This window comes from Esox lucius, chromosome 24 (assembly GCF_011004845.1).
Source record: "Esox lucius isolate fEsoLuc1 chromosome 24, fEsoLuc1.pri, whole genome shotgun sequence".
NCBI lineage: Eukaryota > Metazoa > Chordata > Actinopteri > Esociformes > Esocidae > Esox > Esox lucius.
The window spans coordinates 17,224,794-17,249,230 of record NC_047592.1 but is presented as its reverse complement, the minus strand read 5'-3'; the positions used below and the strand labels follow the sequence as shown (position 1 = coordinate 17,249,230).

The following is a 24,437-nucleotide window of genomic DNA, read 5'->3' as shown; positions in this document are numbered from 1 at the left end:
TTGACAGGCTGGTTTAGGGGGAGATGGAGAAAAAAAAGAGTGCGACAAATGAGACTAGAAAAACCAAGTGTAATGGGTCCAAATACATTTTTGACAGAGCCCATAGTTCCAATCCAAATACATTATAGACCATGGCACATATGAAACACTTTAAACCTCAGAACAGAGTTTTATCTGGTAGTTCCATTAAATCCAAAAAACTGAGTACTGTATTGACAGCTATCTAGCATTAAAAACACTTATGCAATGGTGAAACAAATAGGCACAGTTAAACAAGTACAAACTTTATTGTTTCGAGGCATTACAAGATTGATCACAGTGACAGACACCTAAAGGGAACATGCATTCACAGACGTCAGTCCCAGCCTACAACTGCAAACCCTCAGCAGAGTAAGAGCAGACACTGGCTATCACAATGGATCAGTCAACCGGAGTGCAAAATGAATGATTCCCAAACAGCGCACCCAACCTTTCTGCTTATAAGCCTGTTCACAGGACCAGGTAGCATGCCTTGCACCCCAACTCTATTTCACTGTCATCTCATTTCCAACCCAGGATTAATTCAGAAAGTTAATCAAATTCTATATCCCAATTGCAGAATTTGTGTGTACTCCAAAAATGACTGGAACTTAAATGGAACTGACCTGAGCCTACACCAGAAAAAAAAGGGTTAATATGTTCGACATTAGAGACTATTGTACGCAGACATATAAAACAGAAAAGATAGAAAGCTTATTCTCCATTAAGGCCAAACGCATTTAACACAGAGATTGTCTGACATGATAAAAAATTGCATGTCTGTTCATAAAGCAAGATTGCTCCACCAAAAAAGTTCCTTTGATATTTTAAGTGTGCACCAATATTGAATATGTAAAGGATGTTATATTAAATAGTACTCCTTAACATAGAAAACAATTACTCTTAAAAAATGCCAGCATTTTTAAACATGGCAGTTCTATGTTTTGCTTTTATAATAAATAGCTATTTAAAATATAATAACTGTCTGAAAATAAAATTGGCATATGGGTGTAATGTAATTAATTTGAATAAAAGGATTCAAGCCAACCAGCGGTTTCTGAACAACAATGATATTTATTGATATCATACAGCTAATGTACTTTAAAATTGACTGATCCTTCCTGATATTATTGGATAGGTTAAATAGATACGGTTTCTGCAACTCTATTAACTCATTAACGCCCCACTGAGGTTGGCTGATCCACCAGCAACAGAATACAGTAATATCAGTCACTTTTTGAAAGTACATTAGATGCAAAAAAGCAGTAAATAACAGTTGCTCAGCTAAACAGTTCTTTTATATGTATGTACCCAAAGTTATTTAGACATTAAAGGGACATTACAGACATTACAAAGTTTTCCAAGCTAGCTATTGGCCATTTGAATTGCTGCTTTTTGAGTGGTCAAAACAACCAGTCATAAACTTTTCTCCCGCTTACATTCTAAAGCAGATTGAGGTCATCTTGAATATTGAAAACACAAACTAGGGAAGGTTTTGTACCTAAAATAGCACCTTTATTCTGAGATCATCAGTTTGTCAGAATAGGATTTCTCAACGCATATTTATTTCTCAAAACAGAAAATATATAAAATGCTGTGAACGGTTTATTAAGCATCTAGCTAGGTATGACAAGATGACAATAGGAACTAACAAATGGTATTCTATCCCACAATGGGGAACACTTAATGTAAGAAGACCGCCTTCTCTTCTCTCTTTTCATGTATTCGCTGTGCTAGTACATTCACTCCCCATTGGCATAAGATTTGTCTTCTTAGTTAACTTCTTCCTTTTACTTTATTTGGCACGTAAAAAGTGGTAAAACATTTCAAAAATAGAACATAAATGAAAGCTTCCATACTGTTTGTTACACATCACGTCCAAGGTAAAGACATGCCGATGTTTGAATCTCAAATTTAAGTAATCAGGAAATAGCTCCTTTTGGTTGGTTTCTGGAATAGCAAGTAAAATGTCACTGAAATAATGATGACACGTGCAGAGTGGCATAACACCATTCGCAAGGCACAGAATTGGTGGAACAACCCAACTATGTGAAAAACCAAGATTGTTACTGTTGGACACCGGAAATTCCTATTCAGTGGGTAGGCTCGTTAGATTACAGTGACTAACTACTGACAGTATACGGAGGGCCGGTTTCACAGACACTAATTAAACCTTGTGCTCAAGCAAAAATAATCATCTCAAAAGGAGAGAGCTTTATGCCTTTAGTCTAGGACTATGCTTAATTTTAGTCTAGGGCAAGGCTTAATGAGGGTAGTTTGAGGTTTGGAGCGAAAGGGGAAGAGCCACTAGTTAACATGTTCATGGTGGCTAACAAAAAAAAAAAGTTTGCTTAACAGAAGATTACAAATATTTTTTTAATGTCAATTTACTACCAAAGGTACTACCCATTGAGGTAATATTTAATCCTTGCAAAATACATTGAATATACTTTTCAAATTTACATTTAAATTCTAAAAAAGCCCACACTCTTGAGTGCAGATTCTAAAATGCTTTAAACTTCTGCAGGGCAGATGAACGAGTGGCAGATGAACAGTACAGGACAAAAGGCAGTATTTGATGGTAAAAGCTGTACAGCAACATAGGCACTTGCGATTGATTCATACACATTCTTTTAAGTAATATAAAGATTTTACTTAAAATAACTCCTTTTTGATCACTTCATTTTGCAGACCTTTGAATTCAGAAGGGTGGAAAACCTTTAGAGGTCTTTGTCACCCCCTGTTGGTACAGTTGAAGCATTGCTAAGTGAAATAGGCTACAATCTGGTTTGAATAAATGAGCTTTGCTGCCCCCCTTAGGTTTACTCAGAACACATTCAATACCGGACAGACAGCAGAAAGGTATGGCCAGATGGACAACATGGTTTAAATACTAAGAACTGTTATTAAAAACATTCTACCGCATTCAGATGCATTTTAGAAGGCTTAACAAATTAAACTAGAAGGGTGCTCAACAGAACATTATTTTGCACACCATATACATATTGTATGTCATAACATTTCATATGAAATGGGCGACATAGTACACTAAACAAACAGGACCAGTTTAGGCTTTAACAACTACAGGCTGAAATTATACATCTCCAGAGAAAATATTCCCCTCTGTTTTAGGACCAAAACAATTTACATGGTCAGGGAACATTTAGTGTTGAATTGATGGTGAGCTTGAATATATCATAAGTGTGGCATTGTCTTTTTTGTATGTATGCATGTATGTATGTATGTATGTATGTGCGTGCATGTGTAACATTGCCTGCTCTAGTCAAATCCTTGCCAGTCACTCTGTTCAGAGTCATACTCCAACTCCGCTCCCACACAACGCACTCCCTCCAACAGCATGGGGGTACCATGGTGACGGTCTGAAAGACAGAAATTAGAAAATGAGATGAAGAAACAAACATTCATTTAATGCACGTAGACATGGTTTTGTCCAGAACACAAGACCAGTACTAACTAGTACACTCTACTAGTGTGTTCTTAGCTGAGTCAAGTAGAGCATGGGAGACCAGAAAGCCTTAAGGATTAAGCTGTGTGTTGATCAACTCTCCAGCAACCGTTTCTCTCACACAAGCCACACATGACCAGCATCCTCCTGCTTGCCCACAGACGTTCAGGTTTGGGTCACCACTTCATCCGAGGTTTAAATCACAATGTAATTCTTAAGGAGTAGACTAACTTTAACCAGGGCTCAAAAATGGAAAACCAGCACAATCACCAGAAGGTGGCAGCAGCACACAGCACCACACTAAACTGTACAAGACACAATCATTAAGGAGCAGTATCACTTTCCAAATGGTCTAGACCAGTAGTATTCAAATCTGGCCCTCAACACCAATTCTACTCAATTTGTTCATTGCAATCCCATTAAATCAGACTTATTTAGACTTGGGACACTGGATAGGTTCAAATAACAATGAGGTATAACAGAATACTAAGTCCCTGATTTGGGGGCTACAATGGAAAAATGGAGTGGGCGTTCATGCCAGATTTGAATACCACTGGTCTAGACTGTTACTCCAACAATACTACCATGCCAACAATCGTTGGCTAGAGTAAAACTAGGTTCTATTAGAGGAGTCGGTTGGTTCACCGTTCTGTTGTATACACAGTAAATGATGAGGGAACAGCCTGTACTTTATAGCCTGAACGGCTATAAAACTCTCCCCGGGGACAGCAGATGTTTACATTTTAGAAGTAGCCCTGAACTTGCTCACGTGATTTACCTAGCCAGAGGCTTGATGATTTGTTGAGACAGTAAATCAAGTGTGCTAGGCCTGGCAAAATCACATAACATGGCTGGGAAACAGCAACTAGCCCTAACAGCACACACAGCATGACAAACCAACACAAGTGCTGACAGCCATTCTAATCAGAAGAGACCAGATGCAGGCGCCGACTTCACTTCAAAATGTGAGGCAATGGATTTGGTACAGTTTCTCATAAGTGCTGACGGTAAACATTAGAACATACAGGTCACCTACATCGCAGCATTGCAGAGGATCAGATTTCACAACGTACATCTAGGCAAGCCCCACTGACTTGATCATCCGAGATCATCCTGACTTAATCATCCGAGGTCTTGACATATTGCCATGTGAAAGTAGTGATATATCATTTTGGTCAATAAAACACTCCTCCATTGGTGGGATCTGAACCCCCAGCAATAAAGACGACCTGGAACACCCCAGCTGGTTTCGTTGGAACTGTGGCCTTACCAGATGCGGGATGTTTCCCTCAGGTACTGACTTAGGATCAGGTCTCCCTTCCCAATCCTAAACCTAACCATCCTAAACTTAAACCAAATTCTAAAAAACCAATGAAGAACAGCATCTAGGGTCAATTGCACCCTCCTCTTACCCATGACACGGGCATGAACCTTCACCCCAACGCAGACGTCCTCTTGGGTCTCACTGACCAGCACCACCTCCTCGCACAATACCCCTTCCTGGTGGGCCATGTACTCACATGTCACTCTCAGACCCCCTGGAGGAGATAAAGAGCAGGAGAGGGGGGACAGACAATTACGGACAAAAATGAAAGAGGGATAGAGGGAAAGAGTTCTTTCTACACAGGGTGGGCACATGGAGCAAAATGTCAAGCAGAGTGGAAAATTCATGATTTGGGCCATATTCACACAGCTGCTAAACACTACAAATAACACACAGTCCAAGAGGTCATAGAATGTTCACAGGGCAAAAGTATAAGGTCGTGGTATCTGAGCACATGGTGAAATGGTGTGACGCATCGAACTCGCGCTAGCACTAAGTGAGGGATTAGCAATAATAAAACTCATTATGAAATACACAAACTGCCTGGCAGACGTTAAACAGTTAAAGATTTCAACATTTCCTGTAGCGGCTTGTAGATCTCAAATGTTTGTCATTTAGCTGACGGGCTATTCCAGAGCAACTTACAGATATCGCATTTTGATTGCAGAAATGTAGTACCTATAACATTTTATCATTTCTTTGTTTTTTTTACAGAGGAAGGCGAGGAGTTGAATGAGCCAGTTTGAACGCTAGATATGATTAGGCAGCCATGTTGATACAAGGTTAGTAATGCAGACAGGAAACCGCAGTTAACACTACATCCCAATAATGAAACATTAACATCCAACCCAAACATTAAATCCACTTCATGTAATTTAGCCTACTGCTACTTTTTAATAATGACTAACATGAAAATCTAGAGATTTCAAAAGGGTTGGGATTGGGTATGGTTATGCAGGGCCAAGCCTGTATCCGGGGGAAGGGCTGACAGCTGAAACTGAGGCGTGGACTAGGCCAGGGGTCGGCAACCCTTGGCTCTTGAGCCGCATGCAGCTCTGCCACCACACCCATATGGCTTCCTGTGTATTTATAGATGTTTTTTCAGAAGAAGAAAAAAAAAAAAAAAGGAAAAAAAGATTTGACTTGCTGCTGCCATTTTCTGATATATTGAGGTATCTGTGGTGAATATGACAACGGTTTTGATGTGGATGACTGCATGTTATGACTTCACTTTAAACACATTTAGCGTTTTTAATTTTGTTCTAAAATAGAGCGCATACCAGCTAAATGCATCATGAAATATTTGTTAGAAGGTATTTGTAGAAGGTTAGAAGTCCTAATGGCTGAGTTTGTTGACGTTTCAACAGCCAAGGTAAGGGCTGGAATCATGGCTGGTGTCTTCAACCGTCATTAAAAACAATAGCACTCTCTTTTTTATAAAAACAGTATATTAAATTTCACACATTAATATATTACAAACCAGAAATATACTAGCGTCATAATACTAGATCCTCCCAGCAACAACACCAAGACAGCTGGTGGATTCGGTCCACTGTCTGTGACCCTTAATGCTAGATCTTTTGGCATTATGATCCAACCACCATCATCTAGTGCCTGCGAACTGCACTTGAAATTGCCTCTAATAATTCCCTCCCAATACTATTACATGTCTGTTTTTGTTTGTCAAATCATAAATGTTGGTGACCTCTGGGCTAGGGTGAAATATCTTGGGTTGGTGGATGCGGTTATGCTGAAGAGTGGGAACGGCACAGTAACCGGGCCAGCACTCTGACATACCCTCCGCTACTCGACTGATGTCAGTGATCCGGATGTGTGGGTTGGGTACAGGAGCTGGACACACATCCGTTCCCAGTGATGGAACCTCAGGGAGGGTGAACACTATTTCATACTTGTGCTGGGTCTTCAAGAAACCAACCTGAAGAGAGACAGAAAAACACACTGGATTTATTCAGCTAAAATGAACAAGTGCACAGGAACCATTTCTAGGAGCTAAAGTGAGACTTAACAGCATGAAAAGTAATCAACACTTCCTAGAGAGTGTCCACACAGTCTAGATTTTAACCATGACTGTGCTGCTAATGGACTGTTGGTGCCACTGAAGCCCCACTGGGGATGCTAATTGTGAGACTAACATGCTTTCATTTCAGAACGTTCATAAACGATAGGAAAAAAAGAGCCTAGCGAGAGATGAGATAAGGAAGGAGAAAATAGCAAAGTGAGAGAGAAAGAGGTCAGGAGAGAGGAAGACGAGCCAACAGAGAAGCGTCAGCCCTTCCAGCGCGAGTCGAAACTTCAAACAAACAGCCCGATCCTCACACGACCCTACGGCCTTGTCGTACAACAAACAAAAACACTGAAGCGGAGGAGAAGTTCAGAACACAAACAGGGACACAAGCTAACACGGTGCTTTGATTATACAGCTATGCGGCGTACCGCCCCGCTCCAACCATCCCACGCACTGCATCCCTCCACATCTGCTCTGCACGTGCCCCCATTGCCACGGGTGCCTGGGCCTGCCTGCCGCCCGTTTCCATGGCAACCCAACAGGTCTGAGGGGGCAGCTCGGAACTTCAGACACGCAACACTGTTACCCCTGTCCGGAGGGCCCGGCCTCCCACACCGGGTCAGATGAAAACAAAAGAGCAACCAGAGCCGCAGCAGTCACAGAGCACGCCCGCGCCTAATGAAGCAGTGCTCCAGACACCGGCTGAGGTTCTCTCATCCACGGCCGTCATTTCTTTAGCCTGGTTCCAGAGCTGCTTGTAGTGTACGGCCAAGTTGACAATTTACAGCACAGACAGGTCTGGGAACACGTTCATAACAAGTCTGGGAACAGGTTCATGACAGGTCTGGGAACAGGTTCATGACAGGTCTGGGAACAGGTTCATGACAGGTCTGGGAACAGGTTCATGACAGGTCTGGGAACAGGTTCAACCCAAAACACAAACATGGCAACAAGAAAGAAACACCTGCCACCTTCAGCAAATGTACCCCCCTCCCCCATCATCCAAACCATCTGTTCTCCCTCCAACCACTGGCGGACTAAGAGGCCGTCCCACCAAGCCCAGAGGCAGAGATAATCAATGTACTGAAAGGCACACTGTAAAATGGGACCCATTGTGGGGCTGACTACTCCAGGCAGGAGAGGAGGTGTAAACAGTCTGAGGAAGAGGCCATAACTTGGTTGTTTCAGTTGGACAGAAAGAGGGAAAAGAGCATTAGTAGAGTAAATTAGTGTATAGAGGAGAGGGACACAATTATATTGAACATTCAGAACAGATAAAGGAGATGTGCAAAAAATATCTTTCCCATACAGGGTGAACCAACTCTACTGTCCGAGTCGAGGAAGACTGCAGGATCACGAGAGATTTCAATCCAATGGGTTTGCCATTTTACCCAGTCATTGTCACAGCAGACTTTAAAATGTGCTAATTCAAAACCCAAGCCCACCTTCACCATGAAGTTCCCATCAGGTTGAGGGATCACCATGACGACTGAGTCATGGAGCTTCTCATCAAAGTGGACATGGGACGGGGTGCCAGAGGAGGCAGTAGCGGCAGGCTCTTCTGAGAAGCGGACACCTCCAGCCTTGGTCACAGAGGCTGAGGAAAAAGAAATGTAGTCTACTTTAGTCCACATACACACAGACTCTCTCTCCCCCTCCCCCCCCCCCAATCCCTCTGGGGAAGGACCTTTTCATACAAGTTTCCCATAGGAACTAGTTTATTATTCCAGTGAAATGGTTTGTATCAATAGTTCTATTTCTTCCAAAAGCGTACAGAACAAAGCGTCTTTCAGTGCCTCTTATAAGCCAATAATAGCCAAATATTTTTGCAATCATGAAAGAAAAAATAATTTGAGGGAAAAGATTGATGACCTGATATGGGGCAATAAAACAAAAATATTAGCATTGGGCCTTTCCCATCTCTCATAATGTAGTTAAGATAACTATAGGATTTCATTGTCCATCAGCTCCCAATTTACAGAAAAAAGCTTTGATGCAGTGTTTGGAGAGAGAACAGTCTAAATGATTAGACTACAGTTTACACAACAGTGAAATCTAGACCAGTGTTACTCAGTGGCTTAAAAATAAAAAAATGTACAACTTAAAATGCGCTTAAAATTACCGCAACTTCCAAAAACCAATGCTCCAATTAAAAGAATATTAGATCTCATTTTGTAAACAATGTATTAATCTATAGGTATCTAGAGCCAAACATTTGAGTATTCGTCACCTGACACACTGGTTAAATAATGCAAGAGCATGTGGCAATAATAGTAATGAATAATTAGTAAGGTGGAGTAGTTAGTGCAAGTAAGCACAGGTCTATACCAAGTTGTTGGTGGTTGCACCACTCCATACATATACACATACAGTGGATTCTACACACCCCTGTTAAAATGCCAGGTTCTTGTGATGTAAAAGAATGAGACAAAGATAAATCATGTCAGAACTTTTTCCACCTTTAATGTGACCTATAACGTGAACAATTCAATTGAAAAACAAATTGAAATCTTTGAGGAAAAATAATAAATATATAATAATAATAATAATAATAATAATAATAATCTCACAATAACCTGGTTGCATAAGTGTGCACACCCTTAAACGAATACTTTTTTGAAGCACCTTTAGATTTTTTACAGCACTCAGTCTTCTTGGGTAGGAGACTATTAGCACGGCACATTTTGACGTGGCAATATTTGCTCACTCTTCTTTGCAAAAGCGCTAGAAATCTGTCAGATTGCGAGGACACCTCATGTGCACAACCCTCTTCATATCAATCAATCAAATGTATTTATAAAGCCCTTTTTACAACAGCAGTTGTCACAAAGTGCTTTACAGAGACACCCGGCCTTAAACCCCAAGGAGCAAACAACAGTAGTGTTGAATTTCACCCCACAGATGTTCAATTGGATTCAGGTCTGGGCTCTGGCTGGGCCATTCCAAAACGTTAATCTTCTTCTGGTGAAGCCATCCTTTGGTGGATTTGGATGTGTGCTTTGGGTTGTTGTCGTGCTGAAAGGAGAACTTCTTCTTCAGCTTCCTAACAGACGCCTGAAGGTTTTGTGCCAAAATTGCCTGGTATTTGGAACTGTTCATAATTCCCTCCACCCTGACTAAGGCCCCGGATCCAGCTGAAGAAAAACGGCCCCAAAGTATTATGCTGCCACCACCATGCTTCATTGTGGGTACAGTGTTCTTTGGGTGGTGTGCAGTGTTGTTTTTCCGCCAAATTATGGCCAAAAAGTTCAACCTTGGTTTCATCAGACCATAACACATTTTCCCACATGCTTTTGGTGGACTTGATGTTTGTTTTTGCAAACTTCAACCGGCCTTGGATGTTTTTCTCTGTAAGAAAAGGCTTCAGTCTTGCCACCCCACCCCATAGCCATTCATATGCAGAATACAGGAGATTGTTGTCACATGTAGCACACAGCCAGTACTTGCCAGAAATTCCTGCAGTTCCTTTAATGTTGCTGTAGGCTTCTGGGAAGCCTCCCTGACCAGTTTTATTCTTTTCATAAATTTTGGAGGGACATCCAGTTCTTGGTAATGTCTCTGTTGTGCCATATTTTCTCCACTTGATGATGACTGTCTTCACTGCGTTCTATGGTATATCTAATGCTCTGGAAACCTTTGTACCCTTCTCCTGACTGATATCTTTAAACAATGAGATCCCTCTGATGCTTTGGAAGCTCTCTGCAGACCATGGCTTTTGTTCTGAGATGCAACTAAGAAAATGTCAGGAAAATCAGCTGAACTTTGTGATTAATCAGTCACTTTAAATGATGGCAGGTGTGAAATGACTTCTATTTAACATGATTTTTAATGGGATTGGTTAATTCTGAACACAGCCACATCCCCAGTTATAAGAGGATGTGCACACTTTTGCAATCAGGTTATTGTATATAAATATTTTACAAGATCAGTTCATGACTAAATAGCTGGATGGATTTTACATTACTTAATTGAACTGTATGCGTCTAAAACATTGCTTTCTACACCAATACAAATATGTCACAGCTATATCTGTACAGATTGTTAGTGACTTAAATTGATGAAATATCCCTTAAGCTTCAGGAATCTGATCTGTAAATATTTGAGAAAAGACGTTGGTATAAAAGAACAAACTAAAATAAGGGCATGTCAGCTAACGCTGTTTTGTTTTTACTCTCATGGAGGAATCATAGCTTTCTGCTCTGATGAACTAAAATAGTTAATTTGCCTATGGTTTATGTTGGCATACTTGGCAACATATCGCAATTTTTAATCAGCAGAAGTCAATTCAATTGCAAAAGTCTGATTATGATGTCTGTTAGGCCAGCAGAAAACATTTATTTGTTTGAGATTGTATTAAGCCCCAAGGGGTATTAGGCAGAGGAGCTCAAACTTGTATATTACATTTAGGCAAGAATCCAAACTGTTGTAGGAGCACATTTTTCATCAAGAAATAACAGGCTACACTTCAATTAACCCATTATTGGGTTACATGATATACAGAACATAGTCTAGACATTCAACATATTATATATACAGCAAGGAAATTAATTAATTTGGTCCCAAGCTGATTTTGTACATTTGCCCACTGACAAATAAATTATCAGTCTATAATTTAAATGGTAGTTGAGAGACAGAAAAACAACAACAAAATCCAGAAAAACACATGTCAAATATGCATTTTGAGTTTCATTTGCAATAAGTGAAATAAGAATTTAATCCCCTCTCAATCAGAAAGATCTCTGGCTCCCAGGTCTCATTTATACAGGTAACGAGCTGAGATTAGGAGCACACTCTTAAAGGGAGACACTTCACAGAAGCAATCAATCAGATTCCAAACTGTCCAACATGGGCAAGACCAAAGAGCTGTCCAAGGATGTCAGGGACAAGATTGTAGACCTATACAAGGTTGGAATTGGCTACAAGACCATCGCCAAAACGCTTGGTGAGAAGGTGACAATAGTTGGTGCGATTATTTGCAAATGGTAGAAACACAAAAGAACTGTTAATCTCCCTCGGTCTGGGGCTCCATGCAAGATCTCACCTCATGGAGTTGCAATGATCATTTGTTGCCAAGGCAACAAAGGAGTGGCTCAAGAAGAAGCACATTAAGGTCCAGGAGCGGCCTAGCCAGTCTCAAGACCTTAATCCCATAGTAAATCTGTGGAGGGAGCTGAAGGTTCGAGTTGCCAAACGTCAGCATCGAAACCTTAATGATTTGAGAAGATCTGCAAAGAGGGGTGGGACAAAATCCCTCCAGAGATGTGTGCAAACCTGGTGGCCAACTACAAGAAACATCTGACCTCTGTGATTGCCAACAAGGGTTTTGCTATCAAGTACTAAGTCATGTATTGCAGAGGGGTCAAATACTTAATTTGACTCATAAAAATGCAAAACAATTAATACTTTTTTTTTTACATGTTTTTTGTTGTTATTCTGTCTCTCACTGTTCAAATAAACCTACCATTAAATAATAGACTGATACTTTCTTTGTCAGTGGGCAAATATACAAAATCAGCAGGGGATCAAATAATGTTTTCCCTCACCGTAAAAGACCTGTAATATCTGTAGCTCATCGCCTGGAGACTAAACTAATGATTCTCAAAGGTTGTCCTGCAACTACCAACATCTAGCTGTTCAAACCTGCTTGCAGAAACCTGCATGGGCACAAATGTTTATACAGTTAAACAAATTCACACATTACGGGTGGAAATGCACACTGTAATTATTCAACCCTACTCCCGAAACCTTATACATACACTAAAATACAATCCACAAACCACTGGGGCAGCCTGCTATGTCTAGCTGAGAGTCAGCACTCTCTCCCGCTTTGCCCAAACAGAATATATGTCCCGGTGTTAATCAATCTGTTTTCATGCATCTAATAGACTTGATTAATGTATGGGTGGCGGTTATCTATGTTTTCTGTTTCATGTGCCTCGGGCTGCCTCTTCCCTCTCATGTGTCTACCTGTATATTGTTCTCCCGGTCTATATGGTTCTCTCTAGCAGGGAGAAGAACCAGTGCAGCCGGCTGCACAACACTTTGAACAAACAGCCATCTTATCACAAATGTCCTCATAACCATGGTAACTGACTCCAGGCTGTCTCCAAGTTCAGTTACCTCCTTGTTCTTTTTCTTCTCCCCCAAGGACCAAAGTAAACACTGTCTTCCCACTTTCAACTAGGTACAACCCAGACCCATGAAAAACACACTCAAATGAAAACAAATAGAAAGTGAATCTACACCTTCTCTCAGTCAGAAGTCTTACAAAGTATCTTACTTGTGTAAACTGTGAGTCACGCACACAGAGGTGCCCAAACACACACACAAATACACTTAAGATACTTCAATGAAGTCAACACTGTAGAAGTGAGATTTTACTCAAATAAAATACCCCTAAAATACATGCTTCCAATGACTGTAATAGGATGCTTGTAGTTTAAAAAAGTTGTTAAAGCATTGTGTGTGTGCATTGCAAACAAAGACATTACATACATAAACACTGCCATGGTCCCAGGTCTAAATCTCATGTTCTGTTGATACAGAGTTTCTAGTATATTTCTTGCTAATCTCTTCTTCAAATTGCACATGCTTACTAAGTATTTGTATATTGCAGTGAGTAAGAGGTACAGAGGAGAAAGCCTCTACCGTCATCAAGTCAATACCTTCTGTCTCTAGCCACAAACTAAACCTGTGAAAACAAGACTACAGTTAGGTCCGGAAATAATTGGACACTGACACAGGTTCTTATTTTGGCTGTGTACCAAAATATATTTAAGTTACAGTTATATAATATGGGCTTAAAGTGCAGTTTCTCAGCTTTAATTTGGGGGTATTCACATCCAAATTGGAGGAAGTAATTACAGCTCTTTAATATGTAGCCCCCTCTTTTTCAAGGGAGTCATTGGACAATTAACACAAAAGCAGTTTCATGGACAGATAAGGGCTATTCCTTCGTTATTTCTTCATTACTTAAGCAGGAATCAACTTTGATCTGAAGTTGATTCCAAGTATGGCATTCACATTTGGAAGCAGTTGCTCTGAACCCACAACATGCAGTCAAAGGATCTCTCAATGCAAGTGAAACAGGCAATCCTTAGGCTGCAAAAAAAAAAATCCATCAGAGAGATAGCAGGAACATTAGGAGTGGCCAAATCAACACTTTGGTACATTCTGTGAAAAAAAGAGCTCTGCAACACCAAAAGGCCTGGATGTCCACGGAAGACAACAGAGCTGGATGTAAAGAAAAAACCCTTCACAACATCCAGCCAAGTAAACAACACTCTTCAGGAGGTAGGCATAACATTATCCAAGTCTACCATAAAGAGAAGACTTCACGAGAGCAAATACAGAGGGTTCACCACAAGGTCCAAACCATTCTTATGCCTCAAGAATGGAAAGGCCAGATTAGGCTTTGCCAAAAAAACAACTAAAAAAGCCAGCCCAGTTCTGGAACAACATTCTTTGGACAGATGAAACTAAGATGAACTTGTACCATAATGATGGGAAGACAAATATATGGAGAAGGCTTGGAACGGCTCGTGACCATACCACATCATCTGTAAAACATGGTGGAGGCATTGTGATGGCATGGGCATGCATGGCTTCCAATGGCACTGGGTCACTAGTGTTTATTGTTGATGTGACAGAAGACAGAAGCAGCTAGATTAATTCTGAAGTGTATGGGGACATATTGTCTGCTCAGATTAAGCCAAATTCTGTGAAGTTGATTGTCCTTCTGTAAAGTAAAGCACTGGCCAATGACACAAAACAAGGCAAAAAAGTGGAAAATTCTGCAATGGCCGAGGTCAATCACCTGATATCAACCTGATCGAGCATGCATTTCACTTGCTGAAGACAACTTAAGGCAGAAAGCCCCCTGAACAAAGGCCTGGCAAAGCATTACAAAGGAGGAAACCCAGGATTTGCTTATGTCCATGTGTTCCAGACATCAAGAAGTCATTGCCTGCAAAGGATTCTCGACCAAGTATTAAAAATTAACATTTTATTTTTGATTGTGTTAATTTGTCCAATTACATTTGAGCCCCTGAAATAAGGGAACTGTCTATGAAAATGGTTGCAATTCCTAAAAGTTTCTTATGATAATTTTGTTCACCCCTTGAATTAAATTGGTTGTTTCATTTCAAATCCATTGTGATGGCATAGAGAGCCAAAATTATGACAGTTGTGTCAGTGTCAAAATATTTCCAGAAGTAACTGTATATCCCTGGTTTCAGCATTAAAACAACGTATTACATTAAATCTGATTTAGTTGAACAACTTCCAAAGGACTGTCTTCTGCTCGATCAGTGAAAAGTCTAATTTTGGAGGCTCTTTATCTAGCAATCTGGACAGCAGTGTGAGTTGTAAAGTGAGCCAAAGCCTCTGGTCAAAAGCACTGCATTGTAAAGGAAAAAGCATAAATAGCAAGAAGAATGAAGAAAATAAGAAATCAGAAGAAAAATACATCAGAAACAAAGAAAGCAATGAATAGGTGATAAATGTTTGATTTGTAACACACTTCACACAATATTAAGGACAAACACAACTCTCTAGGTTAACAAGACAAAGACGGCACTTACTCTTTCTAGCAGTAGCCATGTCTGGGTCAGTCCAATACAGACACACACACACACAGAACCACCCGTCACTGACTGGTCATCTCTATGGCTCAGCCTTATAACATCCCTGACAGACATAGAGAGGGAAAAGAGAGGAAAGGGAGAGAGAGTGAGTAACATGATTCAATGACACAAAGGATTAATGCAAGAATCCCTGGGTGATGCATCTATTTCTGGACAAAATGAAAGATGTATGCCGAAAAAAATATATAATATTTGTCAAAACCCCAGAATGCAAGCTTGTTTCACAACAGTGTTAGTAAACAACATATCAATAGCCATGGTGGTTTACTACAGCAAGAGATCAGCCGGTAGCAATATGTAGCTTTCCATATTTGTTATTGACAACATGAGCTTTACATTTCTCCATACCAACTCGCAGGGGCGCTGCCAGGATTTTTGGGCCCCATGATAAAAAAAATCTAATTGGGCCCCCTTCTGCGCAGGTGTTACCTTTTTTTTGGGGCCCCTGTCAGTCATGGGCCATAGGAATTGTCCAAACTTTTCCCCCCTATACAGCACCACTGCCAACACAACGTTTAAACCAAACAGAGAGGCCATACACTACCTTCTCTAAAAGAAAGGAGGGCAAGAAAGAAGGAGCTAAAGGATTAAAGGAAAAGTGATGTAACCATAATGAAATCAGGAAATAAATGCTATTAAAAAGCTGGTATTTGTCATCTTCAATAAATCCTAACTCCAGATTACCATCTCTGCAGTTTAAGCAACAGCCCCCAGCTGTTGATGCCAGGCTCCATCACCAAAGAACAAAAAAGGATCCCGGATAAGAGTCTAACATTCAAAAGAGAATTATGTTGTAACTGAGGAGCTTAAGATTGTCAGAAAATGCAGTGAAAAACAAACTTTTCTGTCACAGGGTAAAAGTATCAGTTATTACCTAAATAATAACAGAAATAAAGGGAGAAATCTTACAAGGTTTATAAATACTCCAAAGCTCAATTGTGTACAGCAATGTAGACTCACTGTAAGGTGGTAAAAGTTAGGTTGGAGGGCATAACAACAGGAACTTCAATTGTCATACACAAGAATGAGCCAGGCTTTTTAGGGTATTCCCCCAAGTGAAATTTGGTAGTAAAGATGGCTTGGAAAATCATGAATTAAATCGTAGTAATTTCATAGACATCAAGTAAGAGTCACAGGACACTGCTGATATACTAAGAAAAATAACAAGTTGCACTGACTGTAACTACAAAACACTGAGCTGATAAGACTTAGATGCCAAGGACTAGTTGGTTGTTACACCATATATTTTTACTTCTCAAATCACAGTTTCTTAACCCAGAGGGCCAACATGAAATACACTTCCAACACCACTGAAGAAGACTTAAAATACCAGGCCGGGGTTAGGCTGGTAAAAGGGAGCACTGTGATTGGGTGTCAATTTTCACAAAAGGTAAAACCTATATTTAATTTAATGTCTGATGTAATTGAAACTGTACTTACAACAACCCTATAAAAGAGAAAAATGCTCTCATTTATTATCAAAAACTTTGTATCAGAGCAGTGCCTCTGATTAGACGGCACGTACATGTGCAATTCTGACAGAGACAATTACACAAAGCAGTATTACTTTTTATCTGTACGTGAGATCTTAGCTAGCTTCCATGAAATCATGAATGATTAGGATTTCTATTTAAAACTGTTTCTAGGCCTCTTTATTGAAATTACCCTTGGTTCAGATCAGTCAATAGCATAAAAAAGTTGTCTGTCCCTTGGGCCTGTCCGCAACTGGACGAGCAGGCTTCGATAACTTGTGCTTATCCATACGCACAATGCTATCCCTACATTTCAGTTGCACATGCACCTTCATGGCACATCTATACATTCCACTTGTAACATACATTATACTTAATGTGTACATTTTCTGCCCTCTTCCATTTGCACTTCCGTTAGACGCTAACTGCATTTCGTTGTACTGTACTTGTACTGTTCAATGACAAAGTTGAATCTAATCTAATGCACCCCTCAAAAATCTGCTAAAACACATTAAATGGTGGATTGTGTGAGTGACCTATATTGAACACTGTATGCTATAGACGAGTGGTTTTCAATGGTGGTCTATATACACCCTGTGATCCATTCGCATACTGGAGGTGTGAGTTCTCAAATAACATTTGGGAGTATCATGGTATTTGAGTAATTTAACATACATGGTGAGAATGTATTTGTTTTCTTTTTGTGAATGACAATAATAATCAGCCTTTATACAATACAGACACTGATACATCTTAATTAATTTGAATTGCAAGATCTTCTCTACCCACAAAATCTGTGCTAATCCTGCTGCAGGAAATGTAACAATCAAGGCCAAAATGGTGCTGCAGAGGTCAGCCCTTCAGTTAAGTTTATTGGGATCCCATTACCTACAGCACCTGCAACAGCTACACTTCCATGGGTCCACATACAAATAGTGCGAATCATGCTATAGATAGCCTTGTCTGGTAAGTCTGTGAGATATGAGGGACAGTAGTTCTACTCATCTAAGGTATTAAATCAGGTCAGTGACTGCCTGTCACAATTAGAAAGTTATAAGGCAACTCCTGGGACAAGAATATATAACCCTCTGAAAGAAAACCAAGTATACGTTCATCAGAATAAGGTCAACAGCTAAGATGCAATCATGTATACACGTATTAACAATATACATTTAGTTAGCCTATAACATGGAATGTAATTACTGTGTTTTTCACCACTTACCTACTTTGTAGCCCATGTGCTAGGCTTATGAAAAGGATTTGAGGAATAAAAACGTAAAACTACGATATGACAGTCAAAATAATGAACGCCTTCTAATACAGTCATTTACAGCATTGGGTGAAATACAGTATTTTACTGTAAACAATATCATGAGATCCAAAAGTTGCTATGTCATATTGTGCAGTGTAGGATATATATAGTGACAAAGTAGGCCTACATGCCAACCGAAACAAAAGGACAGCTCCGGCTTCCTAACGTACGATGCAACCACTCGCTCATGCTAGTTACAAGGGACTATGATTCCAAAAAGGCTCTCTCACTTCAGTTTAGTTAAGTTTAATCTGCTGTTAACGAAATCTTTTTGAATTGTTACTTTAATTAATGTCACTTTAGCCAAGTGCAACGTAAAAATCTTGCATTTCTGTGAGATCAGCATTTTATTTTGATATTGTTTTTATAAGCGAGTACGTCTTCAAACGAGTTTGCGCCTTTTGTCTCAACCACTTGCTGCTTTAGTCTTTGCACTCACAATGGCCCAGTATAGTTGCGTCTCTACTGTCAATTGGCATCCTTTACGCAAACAGCATGCAAATAACGTTATAATCGTATTTTGCTCCAGAACTCACCTTACAAATTCTGCAACTGATGCTAAATACACACCCTTTAACCAGGGCAGTGTACTCGTCGTTGCTAAGTCGCCAACGGGCAGAAGAGTACCTGACCTCAAATTATTTACAAATGTTTCCACAGAACGATCGGGTGAACACCACACGGATTTCCACACCCCTTTCTCTCTATTTCTACTGCTAACTTCCGCATTGGTCACATGGTTTGTCCAATTTAGGAGATCGCAAAATGTGAAGATGATGCATCTGTCAAAGAAATTGCTAAAATCAGAGGTCAAGAAACATACCCCACGATATGTCACTTGGCTCACAATACATCTTTCCACTCAGATAGTGCTGTTGCAAGCGGTTGCAGGCTCTGCGTTTCTTGGCCAATCAGATTCACAGAAGTCGCAGGTTGCAAGCCGGGCACGCACGTCTCAGTTCGCGCTATCAGAATTTAGTCCAGAATTTAGTCAGAATTTAGTCCTTAGCAAGCATGATAACCCATCGCTCCCGACATCCTTCACCTAAAGATTAGCGATTTGTAAAGGTGTATTGCATAAAAAGTCTGCTTAAGTTAGACAAAAAAGCAGCTGCATAGGGTAGCCTAACTTGTGTTGTCCCCTTTTTAATCTTTATATGTTTTCTTATTGTATTTTTTCTTATTATGATGTATTCATTTGTTTTGATGTTTTCATTTGAGTATTAGTTTTTTATGTTATTGTACTTTCATATATTTTTCTTTGTAAAGCACATTGAATTGCTTCGATGTATGAATTGTGCTATATAAATAAACTTGGGAAACGCCCCCCTTAAGGGAAATCTGTATTATCTGACCAAAAAAAGCAATATAATGTCAGATTTTTATCTAAACATGTTGTCTATACTTTTGTAAATACAATCATGTTGTAAATACATTTAGAAATAAATAATTGGGCAGAACATTTTATTGCAACTTAATCAAATGTCAAACTATGTAAAGGGGGCGTTTTACCCAACTATCAGGGCAAAATGTCCCTAAAGGGTAATATGCCCCCTGGGGGTTATGTTACCCCCAATTAAGATGAATTCCATATTTAGGTGTCAAAATCATTCTATCAATGTAATCTATACCACTGAAAGGAATTCAATCTTGATAGCAGTATTTATGTGAGTTAACAAAACCAATTCACCTGTGATATTGCACATTTCACAAAGCTAGGCATTGCCCCACCGAGATAGAATCTGTGCCCCCCGCCATTTTTGTTTCCCCATAAACACAGCAAATGGTATATGAATTAGATATGCTCCCCACTGATAAAAATTTTTTAATCCTGGATATGTGGCAATATCTTGAACATTTGTTATATTTAAACATGTTTTTTCTTATAATGTTGCTATATTTTACTAAAATATTCTCAAATATGATCACCACAAAAACAGGATTGCTATAAAAAAGTATTACGATTATTTTCTTTGATCAAGTTCATTACTTAGCCTAAGGCCTTCCTAATTACATATTGAAAATCAGTTTAGGGGTCTAACTTTATCACATCGCATGACAATGTTTTCAAAATGACAAAAAATTAGCATAAAATGCTAACAAAAACAGATTGCAATGATTTGCAAATAATTTATCCCTACATTTAATCAAAAATAATACAAACACAGCATATCAAATGTTGAAACATAGATTTTTTTTGGGGGAAAAATACATGCTCATTTTGAATGTGATGCCAGCAACACGTTTCAAAAAAGCTGGGACAGGGGCATGTTTACCACTGTGATGCATCACCTCTTCTTTTAGCAATACTCTGTAAATGTTTGGGAACTGAGGAGACCAATTGCTGTAACTTTGAAAGTGAAATGTTTTCCCATTCTTGTTTGATATAGGATTTCAGCTGCTTAACAGTTCGGGGTTTCCTTTGTCATATTTTTTGTTTCATAATGCAATAAATGTTTTTTTTATGGGTGACAGGTCTGGACGGCAGGAGGACCAGTTTAGCACTTGGACTCCTTTCCCACGGAGACATGCTGTTGTAATACATTCAGAATGTGGTTTGGCATTGTCTTGCTGAAATAATCTAGGCCTTCCCTGAAAGAGATGTTGTCTGGAAGGCCGGCATATGTCGCTCCAAAAACAATATACATTTTTCAGCATTAATGGTGCCTTCACAGATGTGCAAGACACCCATGCCATGTGTACTAATGCACCCTATGCCATAACAGATGCTGGCTTTTAAACTGTGTGCTGATAACAAGCCAGATGTTCTCTCTCCTCTTTAGTCCGGAGGACGCGGCGTCTATGATTCTCAAAAATTATTTCAAATTTTGATTAATCAGACCACATGACAGTTTTTCACTTTGCCATCTTATGAGCTCGGGCCCAGAGAAGGCAGCAGCGTTTTTGGATCTTGTTTATATCTGGTTTCTTCTTTGCATGTTAGAGAATCAACTTGCATTTGCGGATGCTACAACATACTCTGTTCAAAGACAATGGTTTTCGGAAATGTTCCTGAGCTCATGCAGTGATGTCCACTACAGAATGTTCTCTGTTTTTAATGCAATGCTGCCTGAAGGCCCGAATATCATGGCAATCCAATATTGCTTTTCGGCCTTGCCCCTTGCATACAGATATTTTTCCGGATTCTTTGAATCTTTTAATGACATTATGTACCGTACATAATGAGATCCACGCTGCCAAGAGAAAATGATCATTATGCCAATCCTTACCTTTGGTCGCATGGTTTACCCCTAAGAAATGTTTTCCTTCAACACTTATTACTTTGACCTTTGCAGTAGGGGCCCTAGGCTAATACACAAAGCCTAACGTGCACTGGACACTTTTAAAACAAAGATAACAATACTTTTCAATGAAAGACAAAACAATGTTTTGATTCACATCCAGCCCAGGATAAAATCACATACAGTGAGGAGAACAAGTATTTCATACACTGCCGATTTTGCAGGTTTTCCTACTTACAAAGTATGTAGAGGTCTGTAATTTTTATCATAGGTACACTTCAACTGTGAGTTGAATCTAGAAAATCTAAAACAAAACGGAATCTAAAACAAAAATCCAGAAAATCACATTGTATGATTTTTTTAATAATACATTTGCATTTTATTGCATGACGTAAGTATTTAATCACCTACCAATCAGTAAGAATTCCATCTCTCACAGACCTGATAGTTTTTCTTTAAGAAGCCCTCCTGTTCTCCACTCATTACCTGTATTAACTGCACCTGTTTGAACTCGTTACCTATATAAAAGACACCTGTCCACACACTCAATCAAACAGACTCCAACCTCTCCAAAATAGCCAAGACCAGAGAGCTGTGTAAGGACATCAGAGATACAATTGTAGACCTGCACAAGGCTGGGATGGGCTACAGGACAATAGGCAAGCAGCTTGTTGAGAAGGCAAGCAGCTTGGTGAGAAGGCAACAACTGTTGGTGCAATTATTAGAAAATGGAAGAAGTTCAAGATGACGGTCAGTCTCCCTCGGTCTGGGGCTCCATGCAAGATCTCACCTCGTGGGGCATCAATGATCATGAGGAAGGTGAGGGATCAGCCCAGAAGTACACGGCAGGACCTGGTCAATGACCTAAAGAGAGCTGGGACCACAGTCTCAAAGAAAACCATTAGTAACACACTACGCTGTGATGGATTAAAATCCACGCAAGGTCCCCCTACTCAAGCCAGCGCATGTCCAGGTCCGTCAGAAGTTTGCCAATGACCATCTGGATGATCTAGAGGAAGAATGGGAGAAGGTCATGTGGTCTGATGAGACAAAAATAGAGCTTTTTGGTCTAAACTCCAGTCGCCGTGTTTGGAGGAAGAAGGATGAGTACAACCCCAAGAACACCATCCCAACCGTGAAGCATGGAGGTGGAAACATCATTCTTTGGGGAGGCTTTTCTGCAAAGGGGACAGGACGACTGCACCGTATTGAGGGGAGGATGGATGGGGCCATGTATCTCGAGATCCTGGCCAACAACCTCCTTCCCTCAGTAAGAACATTGAAGATGGGTCGTGGTTGGGTCTTCCAGCATGACAACAACCCGAAACACACAGCCAAGGCAACTAAGGAGTGGTCCTGGAGTGGCCTAGCCAGTCTCCAGACCTGAACCCAATAGAAAATCTTTGGAGGGAGCTGAAAGTCTGTATTGCCCAGCGACAGCCCCGAAACCTGAAGGATCTGGAGAAGGTCTGTATGGAGGAGTGGGCCAAAATCCCTGCTGCAGTGTGTGCAAACCTGGTCAAGGACTACAGGAAACGTATGATCTCTGTAATTGCAAACAAAGGTTTCTGTACCAAATATTAAGTTCTGCTTTTCTGATGTATCAAATACTTATGTCATGCAATAAAATGCAAATTATTTACTTAAAAATCATACAATGTGATTTTCTGGATTTTTGTTTTAGATTCCTTCACTCACAGTTGAAGAGTACCTATGATAAAAATTACAGACTTCTACATACAAAATCGGCAGTGTATCAAATACTTGTTCTCCCCACTGTACACCCACTTCAACATTAGATCCTTCTTAAGGTGTGTAGTTGATAAATTACATTCCCCCCGAAACTAGTGATCTGCTTTGCAACTGTCGATCGAACTGGATAAAGCGTTTTGTTTATTTATAAATAGCCATACTAATAAAGTGCCTGATTGAAATTAATTTCAAACTGCAGAAATGACTGTCCGATAAACGGCCTTAAGGAAAGGGGATGGGGGGGGGGGGAGAGAGAGAGTGTCTAGCGCAAAAAATATCCGGATGTAGCACTATCGGGTTGCAAAGTTTGCACACGAACGGCCCAAGTAGATATTCACGGGAATGCGGCAAACGGTAGGCCTAAATAAGAATTTCTGTGATTAACTGTTTAAAGTTTCCCATACTAAAAAGTTAAGTAGCAATTATTTGCTCTCATGTTACTTGAGGGTGTGCGCTCACAAAATCTCCGATAAAACCCACCGCGAGGTGCCTAGGAGAGGCGCCATTATTGAGAAGGCTTGAAAGGTAAAATAAATTTGACAAATATGAAAAATGTTCAGAAATGTTAGGCATGTGTCGATCTAGAAACCGTTCCTTTAATGTTGTAACGTCGAAGAAACGGGTTTCTTTTATTGATAAAGTTGGTAAAGGACCTTTTTTTCGTTGACTCGTGGTAACAAAGTTCCAGGTGCTTATAAACATTTGCAAATATAGCCACAGTTTATAGCATAGCATAAATTATTTTTTTACTTACAAGAAAACTTGTGGCGCACTATGAAATTGCTTAGCATGTTTCTCTTTCACTCGGTGGGTTGAAGAAAAAAAAGTGTCAATACCCGGATGCAAGACTTTTTATTGGGTTGAAAAGATTTGATCGATTGTTGAATCCGAACGGAGCAAGTAGGCTAGGTGTTTACGGGAATGCGGCAACCGGTAAATACGAGTTTCTGTGACTACTAGTTAAACTTTGCCCACATTAAAAACTTAATTAGAAACATACTTAAGTTAATTTGTTCTCATGTTACTTGAGGATGCGCGCTCATAATGGAAAAAGATTATCCGATGAAACCCACCGCGAGGTGCGTGGGAGAGGCGCCATTATTGAGAAGGCCTGAAAGGTAAAAGACTTTGACAAATATGAAAAATGTAAAGAAATGTTACGCATGTGTTGATCAAGAAA

General features: G+C 39.9%; 1 protein-coding gene across 3 annotated transcripts; it reads right to left on the bottom strand.

Annotated features, from left to right (window-relative positions):
- Positions 1–263: 263 nt before the first annotated feature.
- On the bottom strand, positions 264–24,034 carry c24h20orf27 (chromosome 24 C20orf27 homolog). Of its 3 annotated transcripts, none has more exons than XM_034290661.1 (6): positions 24,012–24,034; positions 15,417–15,522; positions 8,280–8,431; positions 6,606–6,744; positions 4,897–5,022; positions 264–3,398 (listed from the first exon to the last, which is right to left on the bottom strand). In XM_034290661.1, the coding sequence occupies exons 2-6, from the start codon at positions 15,433–15,435 to the stop codon at positions 3,298–3,300; spliced, it is 537 nt and encodes a 178-aa protein (XP_034146552.1). In that variant the 5' UTR covers positions 15,436–15,522; positions 24,012–24,034; the 3' UTR covers positions 264–3,297. The 3 variants fall into 3 exon arrangements, with proteins under 3 accessions (XP_034146552.1, XP_010903880.1, XP_019899141.1); XM_010905578.4 differs by lacking the exon at positions 24,012–24,034 and adding an exon at positions 18,800–18,981; XM_020043582.3 differs by lacking the exons at positions 15,417–15,522; positions 24,012–24,034 and adding an exon at positions 18,800–18,977.
- Between the last annotated feature and the right edge of the window lie 403 nt (positions 24,035–24,437).